This window comes from Phacochoerus africanus, chromosome 5 (genome assembly GCF_016906955.1).
Source record: "Phacochoerus africanus isolate WHEZ1 chromosome 5, ROS_Pafr_v1, whole genome shotgun sequence".
Taxonomy (NCBI): domain Eukaryota; kingdom Metazoa; phylum Chordata; class Mammalia; order Artiodactyla; family Suidae; genus Phacochoerus; species Phacochoerus africanus.
This window is the reverse complement of record NC_062548.1, coordinates 63,707,822-63,729,688: the sequence shown is the minus strand read 5'-3', so window position 1 is coordinate 63,729,688 and position 21,867 is coordinate 63,707,822. Positions and strand designations below refer to the sequence as shown.

The following is a 21,867-nucleotide window of genomic DNA, read 5'->3' as shown; positions in this document are numbered from 1 at the left end:
TGGGGGGCGTCGGGCCTGCGAGAAGGGCCAGCGGGAGCTCGGCCGGAGTTGCGACCCCGCGCCAGGTCCACTGTCCAGACAGATCCAGGGCTCGCAGGGAAAAGCAGGAATAAGGATGACACCCCAAGATCCCACCCAAGCCCCAACCCCATCTCGAACTACAAATCCCAGCAGGCGTGGATCGCGGGGCGGGGCCTCCAGAGCGGCAGCCTACAGGATCCCTGCGAGACACACACTGGCACTCTGCGATCTCTGCGAGAGACAGATAGACAGACAGACACGCACACGCGCACATACACACTCTGCGATCCAGAGACAGACACGCTGACCGTTTTAGTCCCGTCACCACGAACTACAAATCCCATCAGGTAGCAGGCTGAGGGGCGGAGTCTCGGGGAGGGTGGAGCTCCCGACCGGAAGGGAACCTCTGAAGGGGTGGCATCCCCAGCACTGGGCGGGGTCTCACCTGCCCTGGGAAATTAGGGGGCCTCTCTCCCCGTGATACAGCTCCCAGCCTCCTCACGCAGGGCTCAACCGTGGGGTCGCCAGCCCGCGCCCTACTCCGCGATCCTGAGCTCCGCCCCGCCCTCCCGACCCTGCTGGGGCTGCCAGGGAAGGGGGATGGCGAGTGGGGGCTCGGGCCAGACGCCTTGGAGGGACGCAGAGGGTGCCTCCTTGACCCTCTTCTCCATCGCCTGCAAGGAACTCTCTTTTCCTGAAGGGAGGAGCAGCCCCCGCCCTGAGGCAGGACTCAACTTGTTAGGTCTCTGTGCAGCCTGTAGGTCTCCTGAAGAAGCCCAGGGAAAGCCAGGGTCCTCCGGTGCAGGTCCGAATGTTCGGTCCACGGTGTCTGACCGCTCCTTTCGCCCAGGTATCATTGTATATGGCAGAGCCAGATAGGGCTGAGGAGCTGCCAGGAAGTAATAACGAGGGCACTCTCATTCAATTTGCTCTCTCTCAAAGTGCTCTGCTCACATGTCAGCGTCAAGCGTCAGAACTAACTTCCCAGGTTGCCTAAGGATCCACTGAGACACCGCAGAAAGGACTTACCCAAACCCCTCAGTGCTGGTCAGGAACTCAAGGGTCCAGCCTGCTTGGTGGGATAAGCGGTGCTGAGGCCCCACTTCATCCACCCTCCAGGGCCAGGGCAGGCTCTCTCCTGAGGCCTCTTCTCAGCTGATTTCTGGCTCCCAAGTGAGGATTCAGGTTACACCTGTATCAGGAGCAGTGACACCACATGGCCAGCTGCACATTGGACTTTCTGTCTCCAACCCCATTTTCATCTTTTACATGTTCTGCTCTGGCCGTATACTGTCATATCCCTAATCATCAAGGTGGGTAGAAAAAATACCTAGTTTATGAAGGTATAGCCATGACCCTGTAATTAATGTCAGCGAGATTTTATTCTATGGTCAGGTGGAAACCAGCTGCTTTCAAGTAATAGTCCATTTCATCTTGGAACAATTAGAAAGAACTCCAGAAAGGATATTCAAAGTAGAACACCCAAATTCCCTTTGGGAACCAGAGTAGGGTTCATATTAACTGGTTACTGATGCCTGGGGAAGTTCTCAAAGGCTTGGTTTTCCGAGTGTTTCTGTTAAGACAACCACCTTTTGTTGAGTAGCTCCTCTGCCCCTAGAGACAAGAGATAAGTGCCATAAAAAGTTGGAACAGCACTTGACCCATCCCTGTTCTCTCTTGCATTCCACGACTTAGCACCAGACTCTTGAATCAGTAAGAGCCTGTGTGACTTGCTTGTGATATGCCAAAGCCCTTGAATGATTACCCCTGCTTCCTGAAAATCCAGCCAGCAGGCTGTAGTTAAAGTCACAGGGCAGGAGTTCCCATCGTGGCTCAGTGGTTAACGAATCCAACTAGGAACCATGAGGTTGTGGGTTCGATCCCTGCTCTTGCTCAGTGGGTTAAGGATCTGGCGTTGCCGTGAGCTGTGGTGTAGGTCGCAGACTCGGCTCAGATCCAGCGTTGCTGTGGCTCTGGTGTAGGCCTGGGAACCTCCATATGCTGCGAGAGCAGCCCTAGAAAAGGCAAAAAGACAAAAAAAAAAGTCACAGGGCAGTGTTATTAAGTCATTACAGGGACTGTGTCTAAGGGTGAGGTGCACCAAAATTGGGGTTCTTTTCCCCTTCTGGGCCTTGGAAAATGCATGTTCTATTCATGGGAAACCTGTACCTATATGGGTTACACATCCTGATGCAACTGCAAGATTCCCATTTTGTTAGAGATATTCTTGGCACATAAATGTTTTTCATAAAAATTTCATAAAAATTAGTGGAATTAGAGTTGAATTTATCTTTAAATTCCATATTTTGTTCATATTTTAAAAATCTTGCATTTGTATAGGACTTCACAGATTTCTGCTGATTTTTCAAAGCAAGGTCCTTGCGTCAACAAGTAGATTAAGGAGTTCCTGTTGTGGCTCAATGGAAATGAATCTGACTAGTATCCATGACGATGCAGGTTTGATCCCTGGCCTTGCTCAGTGGGATTCCGCGTTGCCATGAGCCCTGGTGTAGGTTGCAGATGCGGCTGGAATCTGGCCTTGCTCTGTTTGCGGTGTGGGCGGGCAGCTGTAGCTCCCATTGGATCCTTAGTTTAGAAACCTCCATATGCCCAGGGATGTGGCCCTAAAAAGACAAAGAAAAAACAAACAAGTGAATTGAGCCGAAGTCTGTCGTCCTACAGGCCACGCCCCTTCCCCCGACAGAGAGTCTAGAGATAAGGGACAGGCCCCCACGTTATTTCTCACCACCAGGGGTCGCCCTTTCCCGTGGAACAACTGCTCAGGTCCCTATAGCGTCAGGGGTGGGGGGTCGGGGCGGTGCACTGAGGGCTTTGGTCCTCTGTACAAAATTAGATGGCTTTGGCCCAGGGCCCAGCATCCATTTCCGCTCCAGTCTCAGCTTATCTGTGGGTGAAGGTGGGGATGGTGATCTCAGGGCCCTCCACACCCATCAAGGAAGGATGTGCGGACAGAGACACATCCGCCAGTTGTAGCGATGGGTCTCTCCCTCCTAAGAGGGAGGTGGAAGGCCAGTGCGGTTTCCATATGCTTTCTGCTTACCAGTCCTGAGAGAAAAGAACAAGGAAGCAACGGGAACGAGAGATGCCTGCTCTCCAGCTGGAAGAGCAGGAAGCCTAAGCAGGACCAGATTACATCTGGCCAGGGATGGGGGGTTAAGGTGGTGGGGGTGATGGAGTGCTGGGAGATGAGGGGAGGAATAGACAACCCCCTCTCTACTTATTAGGGTAAACAGAGGAAAGGACCCAGTAGGGTGAGGGCAGGGTCAAAGGTGCCCAGAGAAGAGGTACCGTTTGCATTTTGAGAAGCGGATAAACAGGGAAGGGGCCTCAGGACACTGTGCTGGGGCTGGTAGCTGGTGTCCAGTGGCAGGAAGGGAGCGAGCCATGGGCCTTTCAGAGGAGAGACACCAAGGCTGTTTGCAGGTCTGTGGGGGCTTTGAGCAGGGGGTAAAGAATGAGTAAGATTTGAATATGCAGCTACAGCAAATATTTTTTGAGAGGCTGTGATGTGCCAGGCTGTGGGTTGGGCACTTAGATTTGGCAGTGAACTGGACAGACACAGTGGCTACCCATTTAGAGCTCTTCCAGTTGAGTGGGAGGCCACAGTCTAGCCCGAAATGTCCCTGCAGATTTCATTTTGGTGGAAGCCAGGAGAGCGTGAGAGGGACTAACTTCCCCGGTCTGGGACCCCTGCTGAGGGTCACTTAAGCTGTGGCCCCAAGGAAAAGGGAGGCAGGGGACTGGAATGTTCCAGCAGAAGAAAGGCAAGTGCACAGCCCCAGGTAAGAAAGAGCCTGTTTGAGACTAGAAAGAAGCCAGGTGCCATTGTAAGTCACCCTGCCCCCACCTCGCCCAGGCTTCCTGCTCCTGGGATACATGCTGGGCTCTCCATAGGGTGGAATCTGGGGAGGGGGTTAATCCATCACATTTAAAGACAGCTAAAGGAGCGCTGGTGAGCCCTATGATAAGAGCTGAGGTGGAGAGAGAAGACTGGGGTCTGGAGGGAGAACAGGGTGCTTGCACCGCCTGTGAGGATTGCTGGTTGCAGAGATGACCAGAGTGGATTTGGGGGGGATGGTAAAAATTTTTGAAGTATACACATAGGAGTCCTTTTTTTTTTTTCTTTTTAGGGCCTCACCCGCAGCATATGGAGGTTCCTGGGCTAGGGGTCTAATTGGAGCTGCTGCTACCGGCCTAGGCCACAGCCACAGCAATGCCAGATCCAAGCCGCATCTGTGACCTACACCACAGCTCACGACAACACCAGATCCTTAACCCACTGACCAAGGCCAGGGATCAAACCTGCAACCTCATGGTTCCTAGTCAGATTTGTTTCCAATACGCCACAATGGGAACTCCCACATAAGAGTCCTTTATCCTTTCTTTCTTTATTTTTTATTTTGTCTACCCTTGAAGCATATGGCGTTCCCAGGCCAGGGATCAGATCTGAGCCACAGTTATGACCTAAGCTGCGGTTGTGGCATTAACAAATCCCTAACCCACGGTGCTGGGCCGGGGATTGAACCTATGTCCCAGTGCTCCGAGACACCACTGATCCCATTTGGCCACAGCAGTAACTCCTCTTTCTTTCCCTCTTTCTTTTGTTCCTTCCTTCTTTCTCTCTCTTTCTCTTTTTCTCTCTCTTCCTCCCTCCCTCCCTCCCTCTCTCTCTCTTTCTTTCTCTCTCTCTCTCTCTCTCTCTCTCTCTCTTTCTTTCTTTCCAGCTTTGCTATATTTAAGAGTTAAATATTCTGTAAGGACAGTAAAGATCTAAACTTTTCCCAACTTGGGAATTTCCTTAACTCAGCAGAGTGTAGAATGGGCCACCTGGGGCCTGGTCATGGTGGAACCATGGGGAGAAATTTCGTGTGAGTGAGTCTGTGGTGAAAATGGAGGAGCTGAGGCTGGGGAGGTAGGTAGGACTGATCTTACAAAGCAGCAAAAAGCAAAAAGTGGAGTTGCCATCGTGGTGTAGCGGAAACCATTCCAACTAGGAACCATGAGGCCTAGCTCAGTGGGTTAAGAATCTGGCGTTGCTGTGGCTGTGGTATAGGCCAGTAGCTGCAGCTCTGATTAGACCCCCTAGCCTGGGAACCTCCATATGCTGCGGATGTGGCCCTAAAAAAACAAAAAGCCAAAAAAAAAAAAAAATAAGCGAAAAGTGTCTCCATTCAAGGAGCCAGGGAAGAGGGGTTGTCATTCAAGTGTTACAAGCAGCACTGTGTCTGAACCAAATCTGTTGAGATGAACAGGGAAGTTCCAGAACAGGGAAAGGCAGTGTGCAGGGGGCAGAAGCACAGCCCCCCCGCCCCCACCCAGCAGAGGCAGAGAGGAGCAGGGTGGTGCCGGCTTGTGGACTTTACCCAAGAGACCAGAGAAAGCCAACCTCAACTTTCAGCTTCAACCCAACCCTTGGAGAATCTATAGAAAGCTAGGGTGCTGCCCTCCAGAAAAACACACACTACACACCAAGCTTCGTACCTACCTTCAAGGTGATGCAGGGAGATCTGTCACAGCCTCTGAAGCTGTAGCAATAGGTGCACCCCCGGAAGGGACAGGGCCAGAAACCTCTGTCAGCCTTTGGTCGCCTGTCATAGCTGCCACTAGAATAAGCTGAGCGAGCAGGTCTGGGAGGGCAGCGGCCAGGAGGAGGAGGGGCCTTTGCTTGCTTAGGCTCAATCAGCCCCAACATTGCCCTCTGCTCACCAACCCTCCCTCCAACCACTGGCATCTCAGCTTGCCCCCCGACGTTAACTTTAACCCATCCTCGGCCCTTCAGTTGGCCTTGGGCCCCTCCCTAGGTGCCTCTCAGGCTTCTAATTTGACCACCTGCTCAAGTGAGACTCTCCTGAGGACACATTCCTTCTCTCTCACGCCTCACAGGACCTGCTCTCCATCCCCCACTCCCCTTTCTCATCCCTGACACCTACGTGGCCCTAACTCATGGTCCGAAAGTTCTCCCCTCCCTCTCTCTTTTTAGGGCCACACCTGCAGAATATGGAGGTTCCCAGGCTGGGGGTTGAATGGGAGCTGTAGCCGCCGGCCTGCACCAGAGCCACAGCAACGCCATATCTGAGCTGTATCTGCGACCTACACCACAGCTCTCATCAATGCCAGATCCTTAACCCACTGAGCAAGGCCAGGGATCGAACCCATGTCCTCATGGATCCTCATCAGGTTCATTACCCCTGAACTGCACCAGGAACTCCCTTCCTTCCCTGTTTCTACCCCAGGCCTTCCACTCCAGCCAGTAGATTCCCATTCTCCTGGGAGAAGAATCCTTGTCTTATCAGCATGCTTTTTGTTTTTCCCACCTTTTTCCCTGCTTCCCTGGCTTAGGGGACCCGGCTGTCCTGTGGTGGCGGCATACCTTCAGGATGCCCCTTGGCCTCATCTGCACTCCCAGGGCCCTGCCTTCCCCTAGGCTGTTCTTCTTCTAGAGCTTTCTCATAGCTCAAATGCAGCTCCTCCCTCTCGCCTTCCCTTGCTTCTTTTTATCTGTATTGACTGATTTTTTTTTTTTTTTAATGGCAGCATGAGAGCTCAGTTCCGAGACCTGGGATTGATGGGTTTGAACCCAGGTCACGGCAGTGAAAGCACCTAGTACTAATGACTAGACCACCAGGAAACTCCCTATTGACTGATTTTTTGTGTGTGTGTGTATTTTTCTAGGGCCGCACCAGTGGCATATGGAGGTTCCCAGGCTAAGGGACAAATCAGAGCTACAGCTGCCAGCCTGAGCCACAGCCACAGCAACGCAAGATCTGAGCCATATCTTCAACCTACACCACAGCTCATGGCAACACTGGATCCTTAACCCACTGAGCGAGGCCAGGGATTGAACCCGCAACCTCATGGTTCCTACCCAGATTTGTTTCCGCTGCGCCACGACAGGAACTCCTGATTTTTTTAATTACAAAATTAACGTTTGTCATATAAAGTCCCAAGAGCCTAGGAATATAAAGCTGTGATACTTATTTCTACCTGGTCTCCCCTTCCCATGAGACACCTTTACTGGGCTTCTTGGTATCCATGTGGTGCTCCCACCGATGCTGCATTTCTAAATTAGAGGTTGTTGCTTGTTGTTGTTGTTTTGGCCATGCCTGCAGCATGTAGATGTTCCTACAGTCCCTAGACCAGGGATCAGACCCGTGCCACAGCAGTGACCTGAGCCACAGCAGTGACAATGCCAGATCCTTAACCAGTACGCCACCAGAGAACTCATAAATTCGAGTTCTTAACTGAAAGAGAAACCAACTCTAGCTAGTTTAGGCTGAAAAATAATTTATTAAAAATAATATTCTGTAGCTAGGAGTTCCTGTTGTGCTCAGCACTAATGAAACTGACTAGTATCCATGAGGCTGCAGGTTTGATCCCTGGTCTTGCTCAGTGGATTAAGGATCTGGCCTTGCTGTGGCTGTGACGTAGGCCAGAAGCTACAGCTCCAGTTCAACCCCCAGCCTGGGAACTTCCATATGCCACAGGTGTGGCCCTAAAAAAGCAAAAAATAAAAGGAGAAGTTCTCATCCTGGCTCAGTGGAAACAAATATGACTAGTATCCATGAGGATAGGGGTCAGATCCCTGGCCTCGCTCAGTGTGTTAAGGATCCAGTGTTGCGGTAAGCTGTGGTGTAGGTCACAGACCTGGCTCGGATCCTGTGTTGCTGTGGCTGTGGTGTAGGCTCCGATTTGACCCCTAACCTGGGAAACTCCATATGTCACGGGTGTGGCCCTAAAAGACAATAATAATAATAATAATAACACAATAAAATTTAAAAAGGAATCACTTTTTTTTTTTTTTTGGTCTTTTTAGGGCCGCACCCACGGCATATGGATGTTCCCAGGCTAAGGGTCAAGTCAGAGCTGTAGCCACTGGCCTACACCACAGCCACAGCAACGACAGATCCTTAACCCACTAAGTGAGGCCAGGGATTGAAACTGCGTTCTCATGGATGCTAGTCAGACTCAGTTCTGCTGAGCCATGAAGGGAACTCCAAAAAACGGAATCACTTTGATGTACAGCAGAAATTAACACGACATTGTAAATCACCTATACTTCAATTTAAAAAGAAATTCAGTAGCTCACCACATCTCCAGGAGGACCAGAGAATCAGCCAGGAACAAGGTCCCTAAGGCTATGTCCAGACTGCCCTGGTGGAGCAGCTCTGGGCTAGCGCTGCTGATCCCTGCCCCTGGGTGGTACCACTGAGGTGTCAGCCTTCCTGGCCTCTGAAAACAGAATATAGCTGTTATCCCCTCCCCAGGGTGGATGCCCTGTGGAATATCCACAGCCCAGCATGGGGGCATCTGACTGGCAGAATGCCTGCAGCCCAGCTGCAAGGGATGCTGGGAAGGTCTCATCTGTCATCCAAGAAAGGAAGCAAGGATTCTTAAGGTGGAGATGGCCCCAAATGCAGGAAGTGCTCACAGCCAACGGGAATGGCATACAGCCCCTTCAGCCTCTAGGGGTCCTCCCCCCACAGCCTGCATTCTCCCACCTCTGAGACCTCTGGCCACAGTCTGCTTAGCTCTCCTCTATCAGGTCTTCAGAAACCACCCCCTCCTGCTCACAATGCTTCCCATTTCATTCACACCAAGGACCCCAGCCAACCTTCATCACCGTCCCTGCACACTGGCAACTACTCCATCACCACCTCCTCAGGAAGCACTGATATTTACTGTGCATGCGCAAGTGTTTCATCTCATTCAACCCTCAGAAGCACCTCCACCATGAGGAATGCCTTGTTCATATCCTCATTTTCACAGAGGGAAACCGCAGTCCAGAGAGACTGAACGTCTCCTTGGACTTGCCCTCTCCGTGTGGCCCCTTGTGTTGTGTTCTTCTGACACAGAAAAAGAACCGCAGGAGACCCCCGTGTTCCTGCTGAGCAAAAAGCTATATGTGATTCTAAAGATGTCCTGGGAGTTGGATCCTCTCAGAATGTTTCCTTTAGAGCAGGATTTCTTGACTGGTGGTAAGATTGATCTAGGATGCTTATTTAAAATAGTATAAAGAGTTCCCGTCGTGGCACAGTGGTTAACGAATCCGACTAGGAACCATGAGGTTGCGGGTTCGGTTCCTGCCCTTGCTCAGTGGGTTAACAATCCGGCGTTGCCGTGAGCTGTGGTGTAGGTTGCAGATGAGGCTCGGATCCCGCGTTGCTGTGGCTCTGGCGTAGGCCAGTGGCTACAGCTCTGATTCGACCCCTAGCCTGGGAACCTCCATATGCTGCAAGAGCGGCCCAAAGAAATGGCAAAAAGATTAAAAAAAAAAAGAAAAATTAATTAATTAATTAATTAAATAGTATAAAAGGGAGTTTCCTGGTGGCTCAGTGGGTTAAGGGCCTGGGGCTGTCATTGCTGTGGCTCAGGTCGCTGCCGTGACATGGGTTCCATCCCTGGTCTGGGAACTTTTGCATGCTGCGGATGCAGCCAAAAAAATAATGAAATAGCAGTTCTTGCTGTGGCACAGTGGGATCAGAGGTGTCTCTTCAGTGCCAAGGACACAGGTTCAATCCCCAGCCCAGCATAGTTGGTTAAAGGATCAGGGGTTGCCACAGCTGCAGTGTAGGTTACAACTGAGGCTCAGATATGACCCCTGGCCTGGAAACTTTCATATGATGAGGGGTGGCCAAAAATGAAAAAGGCGGGGGGGGGGGGAGAAAAATAAAATAAAATAAAATAAAGGTTCTAGTCCAAGGTTTTAAAAGTAAATTAATTAATTAATTAATTAATATAGGTTCCTCCTTCCCTCCTGGAACATCCAGTTCTTAAGATCTCAGGGAGGGTCTGGGAATCTAAGACTTTTAACAAGCCCTCCAGTGATTCTGGTGAAACTGGGGGGTGGACACTGCTCTAGAGAGCTGTTCTTTTTCTGAACAGCTCTTTTTCTCTCTGAGGGTGAGTTTAGACTATGCTGAGCCTGAAAATTATGGCTTGTTCTTATTGGAGATCAGCAACCAAGTTCTGAAAAAATGGAGAAGCGCTATGTGCTATGGAAAGACCATGAAACTAGCACTCAGGTGCTGCCAGACAATGGGGCATCACAACCTTAAAAATATGTTTCCAGAAATTCCATTTCTAGGAATGCATCTAGTGGGAATAGCGATCGTTGTGCATCAAACAGTCCTGTGCCAAAGAAACAGAGGTTGTCCAAGCCTTCCAATGCGATCGATAGAAAGAACAATGCTGCTGGGCTGGCTGGGGTGAGACCAAGCCTGGAGGCAGCTTCCTTCCAGCCCCTTGTCCCTGAACCGCCCAAGCCAGGGCCCCCACCCAGCAGGCATGGATTTCACCCTCTGCCCAGGGCTCTTTCCCTCACTCTGGCCCTGGCATTTGCCTATGCAAAGCCCTGCACAGAAGGGGGAGGAGGCCGAGGCCAGGGCAGTCTGCACTGGGAAACCACTCAGTGTGGGGTTTGCAGCCGGGTAGTGCATTCTGCTGACTTTGACCGGCTGACTCTGCTCCTGTGGGCGGTCCTGTGGTTAGGGAAACTGTCCCTGCCTTACATCCGAATGTGGAACAAAGGTCAGCTGGGGAGTGGAGGTCAGGAAGGAGTTCCCTGTGCCTGATGGCAGGGCTGGATTCTTTCTTTGTTTTGTTTTCTCAGTTTTTCCCACTACACTAAATGGGCTCCCCTTAAGCCTCCCTAGTGGCTTTTCATATCTTCTCTTTTTTATTGAAGTGTAAGTGATTTACAATATTGTGTTAGTTTCAGGTATACAGCAAAGTGATTTGGTTATACGTGTATATATATACGTATACATCTTTTTCAATTTTTCCATTATAGGTTATTACAAGATATTGAAGGTAGCTTTCTGTGCTAGGCAGTAAATTCTTGTTGTTTATCTATTTTATGGATGGTGTTGTGCATCTGTTAGTCCCATACCTTCAACTTATCCCTCTCCTCCCTTCCCCTTTAGTAACCATAAGTTTGTTTTCTATGTCTGTGAGTCTGTTTCTGTTTTGTAAATAAGTTCCTTTGTATCATATTTTAGATTCCACATATAAGTGATATCATATGATATTTGTCTGTTTTTAGTGTGACTTGCTTTACTTAGTATGATAATCTCTGGGTTCAGCCATGATGCTGCAAATGGCATTATTTCATTCTTTCTCATGGGTGGGATCATAGCTTTTTTTTTTTTTTTTGGTCTTTGTAGGGCTGTATCCTGGGCATATGGAGGTTCCCAGCCTAGGGGTCTAACCAGAGCTGCAGCCACCGGCCTACACAACAGCCACAGCAATGTGGGATCCGAGCCATGACCGTAACCTATACCACAGATCACGGCAATGCTGGATCCTTAACCCACTGAGCGAGGCCAGGGATCGAAACTGCGTCCTCGTGGATGCTAGTCAGATTCATTTCCACTGAGCCACAGTGGGAAATCCCATAACTTTTTTTTTTCTGTCTTTTTAGGGCTGCACCTGCGGCATATGGAGGTTCCCAGGCTAGGGGTCTAATTGGAGCTGTAGCCGCCAGCCTACCCCAGAGCCATAGCAATGTGGGATCCGAGCCACGTCTGCGATCTACAGCACAGTTCATGGCAATGCTGGATCCTCAACTCGTTGAGAGAGGCTAGAGATCAAACCTGCAACCTTATGGTTCCTAGTCAGATTTGTTTCCAATGCGCCGCGACAGGAACTCCCCACAGCTTCTTAAGTGCCCTTTTGCCTGTAGGTCGCAGGAACCATCTGGTCTTCCTCTCTAAAGTCTGTGGCCAGCTCCAACCTTGGGCTCTCTCCCCAGTGCCCCCAGGCCAGTGACCTCTAAAGATGCAAGCACTTGACCTTCATTTCTCCTTTGTGCCCACAGCCACATCACCAAAATAATAACCACAGGAAAGTTACAGTGTCCTAGAAAGTTCTTGCATTCACTTTTGTCATCTGTGTTCCCCCGTTCTCTGGTCTAAACACTCGGACCCCAGATCCTGGCCCTTCTTCCTACCTTAAAGAAGTCAGAGTTCCAAAATTCATTAGGGTAATTGAGCACCGGGAAGTTATGGGCTCCTTAAAGGAAGCCTGTGGTTGCTCATGTTTCTCATCCCATCAGGGGAAAGGGGATGCTTAACGGTTAGGGCACAGGCTCTGGGTTGGGCAAACTTTGGATTTTTTTTTTTTTGCAGTTTTTAAAAATATTATTAAAGTATAGTTGATTTACAACGTTGTGCCAATTTCGGCTGTAAAACCTTGGATCGAATCCCACCTCTGACACTTACTAGTTGTATGACTTACTCGATTTCTCTGAGCCTCAGTGTTATAGACTGAATTGTGTCTCCCCCAAGTTCATATGTAGAAGCCCTCGCTCTCAGTATGACTGTACTTGGAGATGGGGCTTTTAGGAAGCAACTAAGATCAAATGAGGTCATAAGGGTGGGGCCCTAATTCAATAGGACTATCCTTATTAGAAGTGATCAGAGAGCTCTCTTTCCAGAATTCTCTCTCCCTTGAAAGCAGCTCTTTTGCCCCTTTCCTGTTGGCCTCTTTCTGTTCCCGCCAACCTTAAAAGAACCTAATGCTAGGAATGAGATCACTAATTGATTGAAACGAACTCTTGACTTAGGCTCTCTTGAACGCATGCCATGACTTGTCTAACTTGTGATCTGTTTCCTAGATAAAAAGGAAGAATGAAGAATTTAGTGGTTTAATAAAATGACTAGCTCTCTATCCCCAAGAGCCCCTTAGCAATCCTGCAGGCAGATGTCTCAGGCAAGATAACAGCAGAAGAATCAGCCAGTCTGCACTCAATGGAGAAGGCTGCAGACCCCAACCTCCTACCTCCATGATTCACTGAGATTCTCGCCCCCCACCCCTGCCTCATTTTTCCCTTAAAAACTGTCCTGGCTGAGCAGAATCTTCTGAAGTGGTCTCAACACACGTCCTCCATCTTCCCAGGTTGTTGGCTTTTCTAATTAACACGGCCTTACTTTCTAATGACACTTGCCTCTTGAATTATTGGCTTCTAAACGTCGGCAGCCAAACCTGAGTCCAGTAACACCTGCAGGCACAGAGGAAAGGCCGTGTGAGGACACGGAGAGGAGCTGAGTGTCTGCAAGCCAGGAAGAGTGCTCTCGCCAGAACCCGATCCTGACAGCCCCTTGATCTTGGACTGCTAGCCTCCAGAACAGTCAGAAAATAAATTTCTGTTGTTTAAGCCGCCCAGTCTGTGGTATTCTGTGATGGCAGCCCTGGGCTGACTAATACGCTCATTTTCCTCATCTGAAAAGCAGGGATAAAATTAGTCTTTGCATCATGGGGCTATTGTGAGAACCCAGTAAGGAAATGCATGTGTAATGTCTGCCTGTTTAGGTTTCCTGCTGCGTCTTCAGCACCTGGAACAGTGCCTGGTGTGTAGTGGACGTTCAATCAATACCCACTGGGTGAATAACGACATCCATCCATAAAGGCGGCTGTCAAACTAAATACAAGTGCGTATTTCTGAGCTTTTCACTAACCTTCATCTCCATGATCACTGATCACCACTCACCAGTAAATGACAGGAGGCACAAAGGACTTCAGAAAAGCATCCATAGGGCCTGTCTCCTGTTTTTAACTGGATTTGCCATTAATGCCCTGTCTTCTGTGAACTAGGAAAGGGCTTGGTCTGGCTGATCCCTGACATTCTGGGAGGAGGGGACATTGATGAGGAAGCTTTGGGGCACTGGTCTAGCTTTGTGGGCTTGGCTGTGGAGGAGGGAGTGCTTCCTTCCTGGGACAGGGGGGCTGGTGATGCAGCTTCGGGAGGCAATGGGGGCTAGCTTGGGGGAGCTGGGGCTGGGCCCTGGGAGTGGCACAGGCCCACCTTCCTGGTGCTTGAGAGATGCAAATGATGGGAACAATAGGGCCCCTGTCCCCAGGCCTTTGGTGGCAGGACCTGGCCTCCAGGGAGCCATAGCTCCTTCACTTTGGCCATGGTGAGACTTGGTTCTAGGGCAGCCCAGGTGCACAGACCTGCCCACCCCTGGGGGCCTGGGAGTCTGGGGAGGGAGAGCCAGCCAGCTGCCCTGACCCCCTCTTACTCCCCTCCCTGACTCTTTCCAGGACCAGCCCGGCAGGAGCAAGCCCAGGTGAGTCCTAAGCTTCCTCTCTTTCCTCTGCCCTCCTCCTGCCAGCTCGCTGCCCCTTTCCTGGGCACAGCCATCCTTCGGGCTGTGCCATTCTTCCCCGGGGTCTTCTCTGCCCAGTGAGACCATGCATCTACCTCCACTCCCAGGAACACTAGGGCCACCCCACGACCAGCTTCTCTGCAGCTGTGCACCCACCAGCCAGACCCCTCCTCCTGCCACCCACAACTCTAGAGGCCACCATTGTGTGACAGTCCCAGGCTGCCATCACACAACTCCAGGGGCCACAATTCACACTGTCGTGGATGTGAATGTCCTAGGGTTGTGCAGGGTCTGGCTTAGCACAAACTCAGGGCCCTTGCACAGAGCTGACTAGCATCTGATTGCAGGTTGGGGCCACCTCTTCCACCCCCTAGATGCGCAGGTAAGTGACAGTGGGCAGGGGGTGGGGGCAAATTGAGTCTCCCTGAGGGCTCTGGACACCTCCTGCCCATTATAGTCCAGCACAGCTAAGTCACTGCTGTCTAGCTTTTCCACCTGTCTTGATCAGAATTAGGGATGCAGAGGGAGGTCCTGTTGTGGTTCAGCGGGTTAAGAACCCAACTAGTATCCTTGAGGATGTGAGTTTGATCTTTGGCCTCACGCTGTGGGTTAAGGATCCAGCGTTGCCAAGAACTGCAGCGTAGGTCACAGATGCGACTGGGATCTGGCATTGCTGTGGCTGTGGCATAGGCTGGCAGCTGTAGCTCCAATTCGACCCTCAGCCTGGGAACTTCCATTTGCCGCAGGTGCAGGAAAAAGAAAAATTAGGGAGGCAGAGGCTGGGGACTGGCATAGGTGGAACAGGCTGCAAGGCCCCCTTATTTCCCAGATGCTTCACTGGCCCTGCTGCAGTGTTGGGAAGACCCATCATTAGTCTTTCCATTGAGGCCACTGTAAAAGTGTAGATGGTTTATTACACTGAGGAGAGAGAGTAAGTCATTGTGCTAGAGAGGGGCTGGGCTGGGAGATGAGGCCCCGCTCACCAGTTCTCCTGTCCAGACTCCCCAGCTTGGAGGAAAGATGCCCCCCGGCCATCTCCTCTGTCTGTCCCAGGCACCTGGAGACACAGGGTAGGTTCAGCTGCTGACCCAAGGTGGGGGGCGGGGGGAGGCGTTAGCCATCACCTCCCAGCCTCTTCCATCCTCCCTGTGTTGAGTATCCCTTCCCGGAAGGAGGAGGAGGAAGAGGAGGAGGATGAATATGAGCTGCCCCCCTGTGAGGCTCTGCCCTTCCGCCGAGCCCCCGGCCACCTTCCTGGCACTGAGGACTCTTTGTACTTGGGTGAGATCTGGGAAATTGGGGCGGGGGCTTGGGTGGTCAGGCGGGATGGGAAGGTCCCCACAAGGGAAGAGAGCCCAGGCCTGGCCACTTCTCCCTCTGTTTGGCCTGGGGCGGTGAGGGGGGCTCTCAGCTGGCAGTCACCGAAGCCTCTTGGCTGGGCAGAGAGAGGGATGGAGGGAGGGAGGGAGGAGCAGAGAAGGGAAGGAGGAAGGGTGGGAAGGGGATTGGAGAGGGGCACTGTAACCAAGGCAACGGCAGGAAAGTGTGAGGCCCAACAGGGTCCCTGGGGCCTGGCGTTCCCCCTCCGAAATCCCAGCACATCTCCAAGTGAGGGTAGGGATGCCAGGAGAGCCCCAGCTGCTGCCGCCATCCCACCCCCACAGCTCCAGGCTTGGCCAGGTGGGGGCAGGGAAGCTGGCCGCCTCCAGTTGCCATGGAGACGGGCTGTCAGGAAGCCTGAGAGCAGGGAGGCCATGAGGGCGGGGAGGAGGGAAGAGAGGCTGGGTCAGGGATGAGAGGAAAAGGGACCTACGTGGGAGGAACCCACCGAGTCACCAGGCCTGGGGGCTTTTCCAGATCACTCTGGCCCCCTGGGTCCTCCCACGTCACCACCACCACCACCACCACAGCCTCAGCCCGGGATGGTGAACAGCCTCCCCGCCCGCCCCACCCCAGGCTGCCATTTCCCAGTGAGTACATCCAAGAGGCATCTCATTTGCAAGATTCCCCCGCGTCTGCCTTCAAGAGGCCCCTGAAAAAATGAGCTGCGTCAGAGCCTGGTTTACAGTCACCCCTCCCACCTGCCTGGCCCGGTCCTTTCACTGTCCCCATTGGCATCACCCCAGACTTGCCCTTCTAGCCTAAGGGGTGGGGGGAGAGGGGCGTGAGGTTAGAGCTCTGTTGCTCCTCCTGGACTTTAAGGTCTGAGGAGCCTTCCCTCCTACAGAGTGAAGAAACCCCTCACTCAGCTGCCACTCACTGGCAGCTCTCATTCCCACCATTTGTGGGCTCTGACCATTACCACATCCATCATATATTTTATTGGAAAAACGGGGAGTGATTCACAACAAAGAAAGAGCCACAGAATAGAGACAAAGAGGAAAGCCACCTCCTTTGCACATTAACCCTTGTGTGGTAGTCTTGTGTTCGTTTTTCTTTTCTTTTCTTTTTTTTTTTTCTGGCCACACCCATATGGAAGTTCCCAGGCCAGGGATCACACCCACACCACAGCAGCTACGCTAGCCACTGCAGTGACAATGCCAGATCCTTAACCCTCTGTGCCACAAGAGAACCCCTGTTGTAGTATTTTTTTAAACTGCACAGATATCCATAGCCCCATTGCATCCTGGCCCTCCTAATGCCCAGCTTCTCTCCATCACTCTCCTCCCCCACCCCCCCACCCCCGCCCATTCTCTCTCAGGCCACAGCCTTGTGCCCACAGCCCAAGGCAGTCATGAGCCTGCAGGAAGCCCTGAAGCAGGGCTGGCCCTTTGGGAAGCGAGGTAATGGGGATGTCCTATCTCTTTCTGAGGTCCCCACCCTGAGAAAGGCCAGGGGAGTTGAGCTGGGGTGTCGAACGAGGTGGGGGAACTTGAGCTGGCTTTACACTGGTGTCATGCTTTGCGCGATGGTCGCTTCATCCCCCTCAGCAGTTCCTTCTTTACCCCAGAGACATTCAAAACTTTGCCTGAGGTCACAGAGTCCCTGACCTCCTGCCCGATTTGCACCTGCTGTGGTCCCTGGGGCAGGCAAGGGGCACCCTGGGGGTGTGAAGTGAGGCGATGAGGATGGCCTTCCTCTGGGACTTCAAAGCGGGCTCTAGGATCCCCTCAGAGAAGTTTCTAGTATACGCCACTCTTCCAGCCCACGTTTCACTGACTTCCTTTTTCCCCGCTGCTCGTGACCGCTGGGTCTCTCCTTTTCCTTCCAGAGCTGGGTGCACCGGCCCGAGTGGTGAGTAGCCACTCTAGGATTCTGGCTAGGATTCTGGTTGGGGGCTGGGAGGACTAGCCCTAAAACCAAGGGAAAAGGCTCAGAGCAGAGCCCCTCCCACTCGGCCACAGGCCCTGGCAGGGCGTCAGCCACTGCCCTCCTGGGACGTGCCCCGCCCAGAGCTCCTCCTGGACGCTCATGCTCTCTCAGGGCCGAGGACAGGGGAGGTCCTCGTGGGCGCCCCCTTCTGGGCAAAGGAGCACTTTCAATCATTCCAGGTCTCCCTTTGAGCAGGGGGAGAGGGGGAGGGGGGTGGTGAGGTGGCGGAGGGGAGAGGGAAGGGCGGGTGGTGAGGTGGGGTGGGGTGGAGAGGTGCCAATAACTCCCCCAAGTGATAGCTTCTTCCTCCCTCACACTCACTGGTTAAACGCAGGGCCTCCCTTCCTTAGGTGCCAGGCCCTGCAAAGAAGCCGGAAGAGGACATCTACCTGGAGTGTGAGCCCAGTCCAGGTGAACACCTCCCTCCACCCCGCCCCTTCCTGCCCCAGGCTCAACTGCCCACCCGCAGCTCCATCCATTCGCCTGGCTCCATCTTCTGCCCCGTCCTGTCTCAGCACCCCCACCAACACACATCTGCCGGCAGGTACCCACACGGACGCCCATGCTTCCACCTCTGGTCCAGGTTGACCTACACTGTGCCTGTGTGGGAGGGGACCCCCCCCTCTTAGAGCAAGGGCTGTGGGGGTCCTCGTAGCTGCCATAGCCAGGACCGGCACTCTGCCTGCTGGGAGAACTCCCCAAAGGCCCGACTGCTAAAAAGCAGAGACCCCGCCAATGTCCCCAGCCCCACCCCGGCCACTTGCATTTCCCTGCCTGCTGCCCAGCTCAGCCTGCCCTCTCTCTTTTGCTCCCAGCCTTCACTCAGACTCTGAGCTCCCAAGTCCCCACATCCCTAGTTCCTCTGCCAAGGACATCAGAGGGACCCAGGTGAGTGGCCCAGAGGTGTGTGTTGGGGGGTGGGGGGGAAGGCCAGCCCAGGCTTCCCCAGCCCTGACCCTAGGATCTCTAAGTTCACTGGGCTCTTTCTTTTGAAGAAAGTAAAGACCCTGAGCTCTGTTCTCCACTTTGCTCCCCACAGGCCCACTGCAGCCCCCCAGGAAGCTCAGAATGTAAGAGGCTGGGGGTGGGGGAGGTGAGCTGGGAGAGAGGGAGGGAGAGAGGCTCAGGGTGGGACTTCCCAGCCAAAGGAGCAGGCCTGCAAGGCCGAGCTCTTCTGACCCAACATCCTGTGTCCCAGGGAGCATCAAATGTCACCTCCAGAGGTGAGTACGATGTCTCAGCATGAACCATTGGGGCAGTCATGCGGGGCCCTTCTGCAGCCACAGCCCTGCAGGCCATGGACTGCCTCCCAGCCCCTGACACCCCGCTTGGCCGAGGGGGTCCCTACAGCTCTGACTCCAGCTGAGAGCAGGCCAGAGAGGACCCCCTTGGGCATTTTCCAGGGTCTGCACCAAAGCGGGAAGCTCCCAGCCTGTCCCTTAAAATCACTCTTCATTTGGAGGGCACGTGTGGCCTAGCTGGTGGGCCCTACCAGCGCCCCAGGAGAGGAGGGGTGAAGCTCTGGGTGTCCAACTTTGGACTTCAGTCCTTTGCACACCCTTCTGTGCCCTCTCCCACCCTCACAGTGGCGGGTGGGGGGAGGGCGAAGCCTCCTTTGCCTAATCCCTTCCCAGTCCCAGGGGCTATAATCTGCTTCTTCCAGCAGGAAGATCCTCTCTTTCCTCTGTAGCTGCCACCCAGAACACCTCGGCTGCTGAGGTGAGGAGGGTCTGGAGAGGGCTGCTAGGGAGGCCTGGGAGGCTCAGAGCTGGAGTCCTCACCCAGGAGCCCTCTTGGGCAGTGTCAACCGCTGAACACCAGGCATGGGCACATCTCTGTTCTGCTTGTGTGGACTCAGTCTGGGAAGGGTGACACGAGCACAGATAACTGCAGCCCACCCCGGATCCCGATCCTGTGCCCTGGCACTTCTCGAAACCGCTGTGTGTGTGCAGGGACAGGAAGGTGGTCTGCTGGGCCAGCCTTGGTACGCAGGGAACTGTGACCGCCATGCTGTTGAGAGTGCCCTGCTCCGACTCCAAAAGGTGCGCCACCAGAAGGCAACCCCCCCAGCCCTGCCCTGGGCCTTCTCGGAAATCCCTTCTGCTCACAGGCTATGGCCAGATGAGCAGGTGGGAGCAGCAGGGCTGGGGGCGGAGGCAGGGCCTCAGCTGGAAGGTGAGGGCTGACAAATGGGCTCTGGTCCACAGGATGGGGCCTACACCATACGCCCCAGCTCAGGCCCTCATGGCTCCCAGCCCTTCACTCTGGCAGTGCTTCTCCATGGCCGGGTCTTCAACATTCCCATCCGGCAGCTGGATGGCGGGCGCCACTATGCCCTGGGCCGGGAGGGCAGGAACCACGAGGAGGTGGGTACTGGAGGAGATAGAGGGCTAAAGGGCAAGGACAAAGAGAGAGCTGTCCCTGGCCCCAGCCAGGAGCATGTGCCTGAGAAAATGCCAGGTTTTGTATTTTTCTGGAGTGAACGGAAATCTCAGTGGCCAGTGCCTTGAACTCCTTTCCAGAAGCCTGTACTTTGAGAAGACGCCTAGCCTGATGTGGGGGAGACACAGCCCCTCCTGCATGGCCCAGGCTGGGGCATTTGTGCCTGTAATGAACCCGACTAGGAGAGCAGAGGCCAGGTAGTCCAGACACCTATCTGTACCAAGGACTCCCCTGTGCACTCAGCACTTGCTAGGCTGCAGACAGTCACCACTCAGCTCCCCCAATGGAGGGCCCTGTGCAGTTATTTCCATCTGGCCTGGGAAATAGGAGTCTGGCCAACACCATGCCCCCCGGGTACCGTCACAGGAAAGGCCTGGAACTGGGGAGCAAAAACTGTGGTGGATTTTCATGGGCAAACAGGAAGGAAAATATTTAGAAAAATGTCAGCCGGCCCCTTTGCTAGACACCCCCCTCCCCCCCAGTTCCCTCTGGAAGTTTCTCCTAGCAGGAGGCTCAAGTGACCGATGATGCCCTGCCTCCCTGTCCAGCTCTTCTCCTCCGTGGTCGCCATGGTCCAGCACTACGTGCAGCACCCCCTGCCGCTCGTGGACCGACACAGCGGCAGCCGGCAGCTCACCTGCCTGCTCTTTCCCACCAAGCCCTGACGTCACTGCGCATGTGCAGGCCCACTGCTGGGCCCCCAGTTTGTTCCGCCGGCTGTACTCTCCCAGGTCACCATCCCTCCAGCGCCCCCATCCCGTGCCCCAGTCCCTGCAGGCTCCCCTGAGAGGCGTTGGGAAAGGTGCCCCAGAGACAGAAAGGGTCTGCAAGACTCCACGCCATGCTCACCCAGAGCCTGGCCCTGCCACTCGCTCCTGCATCTCCTGGAAAGCAGGGGACAGGCAGGGCCCCATTTTCGGCCCCAGGCGTGGCCCCCCAAGCTGCTCTGCATGAAGACCTGTTTGGGGAAGCCGATCCTCAGGGGGACTGCATGGGAACTACTTGGCTGCGACTCGGATCCTCTCACATTCCATAAGGGGTGTAACACAGGGCTGGCATCTACCCTCGAGGCACTTGGTCACTCTGCCCGTAGTTTGCTTTCAATAAATATTTGTCGAGTGAGTTCTTGAATTCTGAGGAGTGAGGCAGAGATGGCCTCCTTGAGGTGCCAAGGTTCTCAAGTGTCCTGGGGCACAGCCTGGGCCTGGGAGTGAGGGAGCGGTGGAGGCCCAGCCAGGGCAGAAGAGCCAGACCCATTTCTGCCCCCTGACTGGGGCTTTGGCGCTTAGATGGTCTGTGGCAGCCACCCGGGGTGGCTGAGTTTTGTTTTGTTGGGGGGGGGGGGTCGGGGCGGGGGAAGAAGAGGGGCTCAGGGCTGCGCGGCCACCCCATGACAGGAGGCGAACGGAGCTAGGTACGCGTCCACCATCCATTTACCGTACAGCGTTCCACCCAGGAGGGATGGGCCTGATTTTGCACCCTTGCCGTTGTCTAGAGAGGGGGAAGACCGGCAGGCCCCAGGAAACAACGGGTCAACTAATGGGCGTCAGTCCTGGGATCAAAGCTATAGAAGGTTGCACGCGGAGTTCAGAAAAGGAGGCATAGGCGTAAGCTGCCCGACAGGCGCGCCCAGGAGGCTCCAGCTGGGGTCTCCGAGATAGGCCAGCAGCCTGCGGGCGGGGCTAGCGGGACAGCGGAGGAGGGTGGCCCGGGGCGGGCTGGGCAGAGGAGCGGGGGCGTCCCCCGGCCCTGGCGCAACGCCCGGAACACCCCGTGCGGGAAGCGCATGTGACCGTGACTCCGCAAAAGCCGCTAAACAAAGGGCGGCTCAGCGGCCGCCGGCGCTCGGGCTGGCACTGAGGGCCCGGGCCCCTGCCCCCAGCCGGGTCGCCGCTCCCTGACCAACCATGTGCGCCCGCCGGGGTGGGGAGAAGCCGGATTCTCCTGAGACTGGGGTGGTAGCGCG

General features: G+C 54.0%; 1 protein-coding gene and 1 long non-coding RNA gene across 2 annotated transcripts; one reads left to right on the top strand and one right to left on the bottom strand.

The window, feature by feature from the left end:
• Positions 1-761: 761 nt before the first annotated feature.
• Positions 762-5,652, bottom strand: LOC125127890 (uncharacterized). Its single transcript, XR_007135082.1, has 3 exons — positions 5,528-5,652; positions 1,051-1,213; positions 762-910 (listed from the first exon to the last, which is right to left on the bottom strand). It is a non-coding gene; the product is annotated as an uncharacterized LOC125127890 (long non-coding RNA).
• Positions 5,653-13,952: 8,300 nt separating this feature from the next.
• SH2D6 (SH2 domain containing 6) lies at positions 13,953-21,038 on the top strand. Its single transcript, XM_047782794.1, has 16 exons — positions 13,953-13,982; positions 14,083-14,108; positions 14,495-14,529; positions 15,147-15,217; positions 15,320-15,607; positions 16,058-16,117; positions 16,849-16,930; positions 17,359-17,381; positions 17,810-17,870; positions 18,275-18,347; positions 18,499-18,529; positions 18,658-18,682; positions 19,126-19,178; positions 19,412-19,501; positions 19,667-19,825; positions 20,450-21,038. The coding sequence occupies exons 1-16, from the start codon at positions 13,953-13,955 to the stop codon at positions 20,564-20,566; spliced, it is 1,224 nt and encodes a 407-aa protein (XP_047638750.1). The 3' UTR covers positions 20,567-21,038.
• Positions 21,039-21,867: the final 829 nt, after the last annotated feature.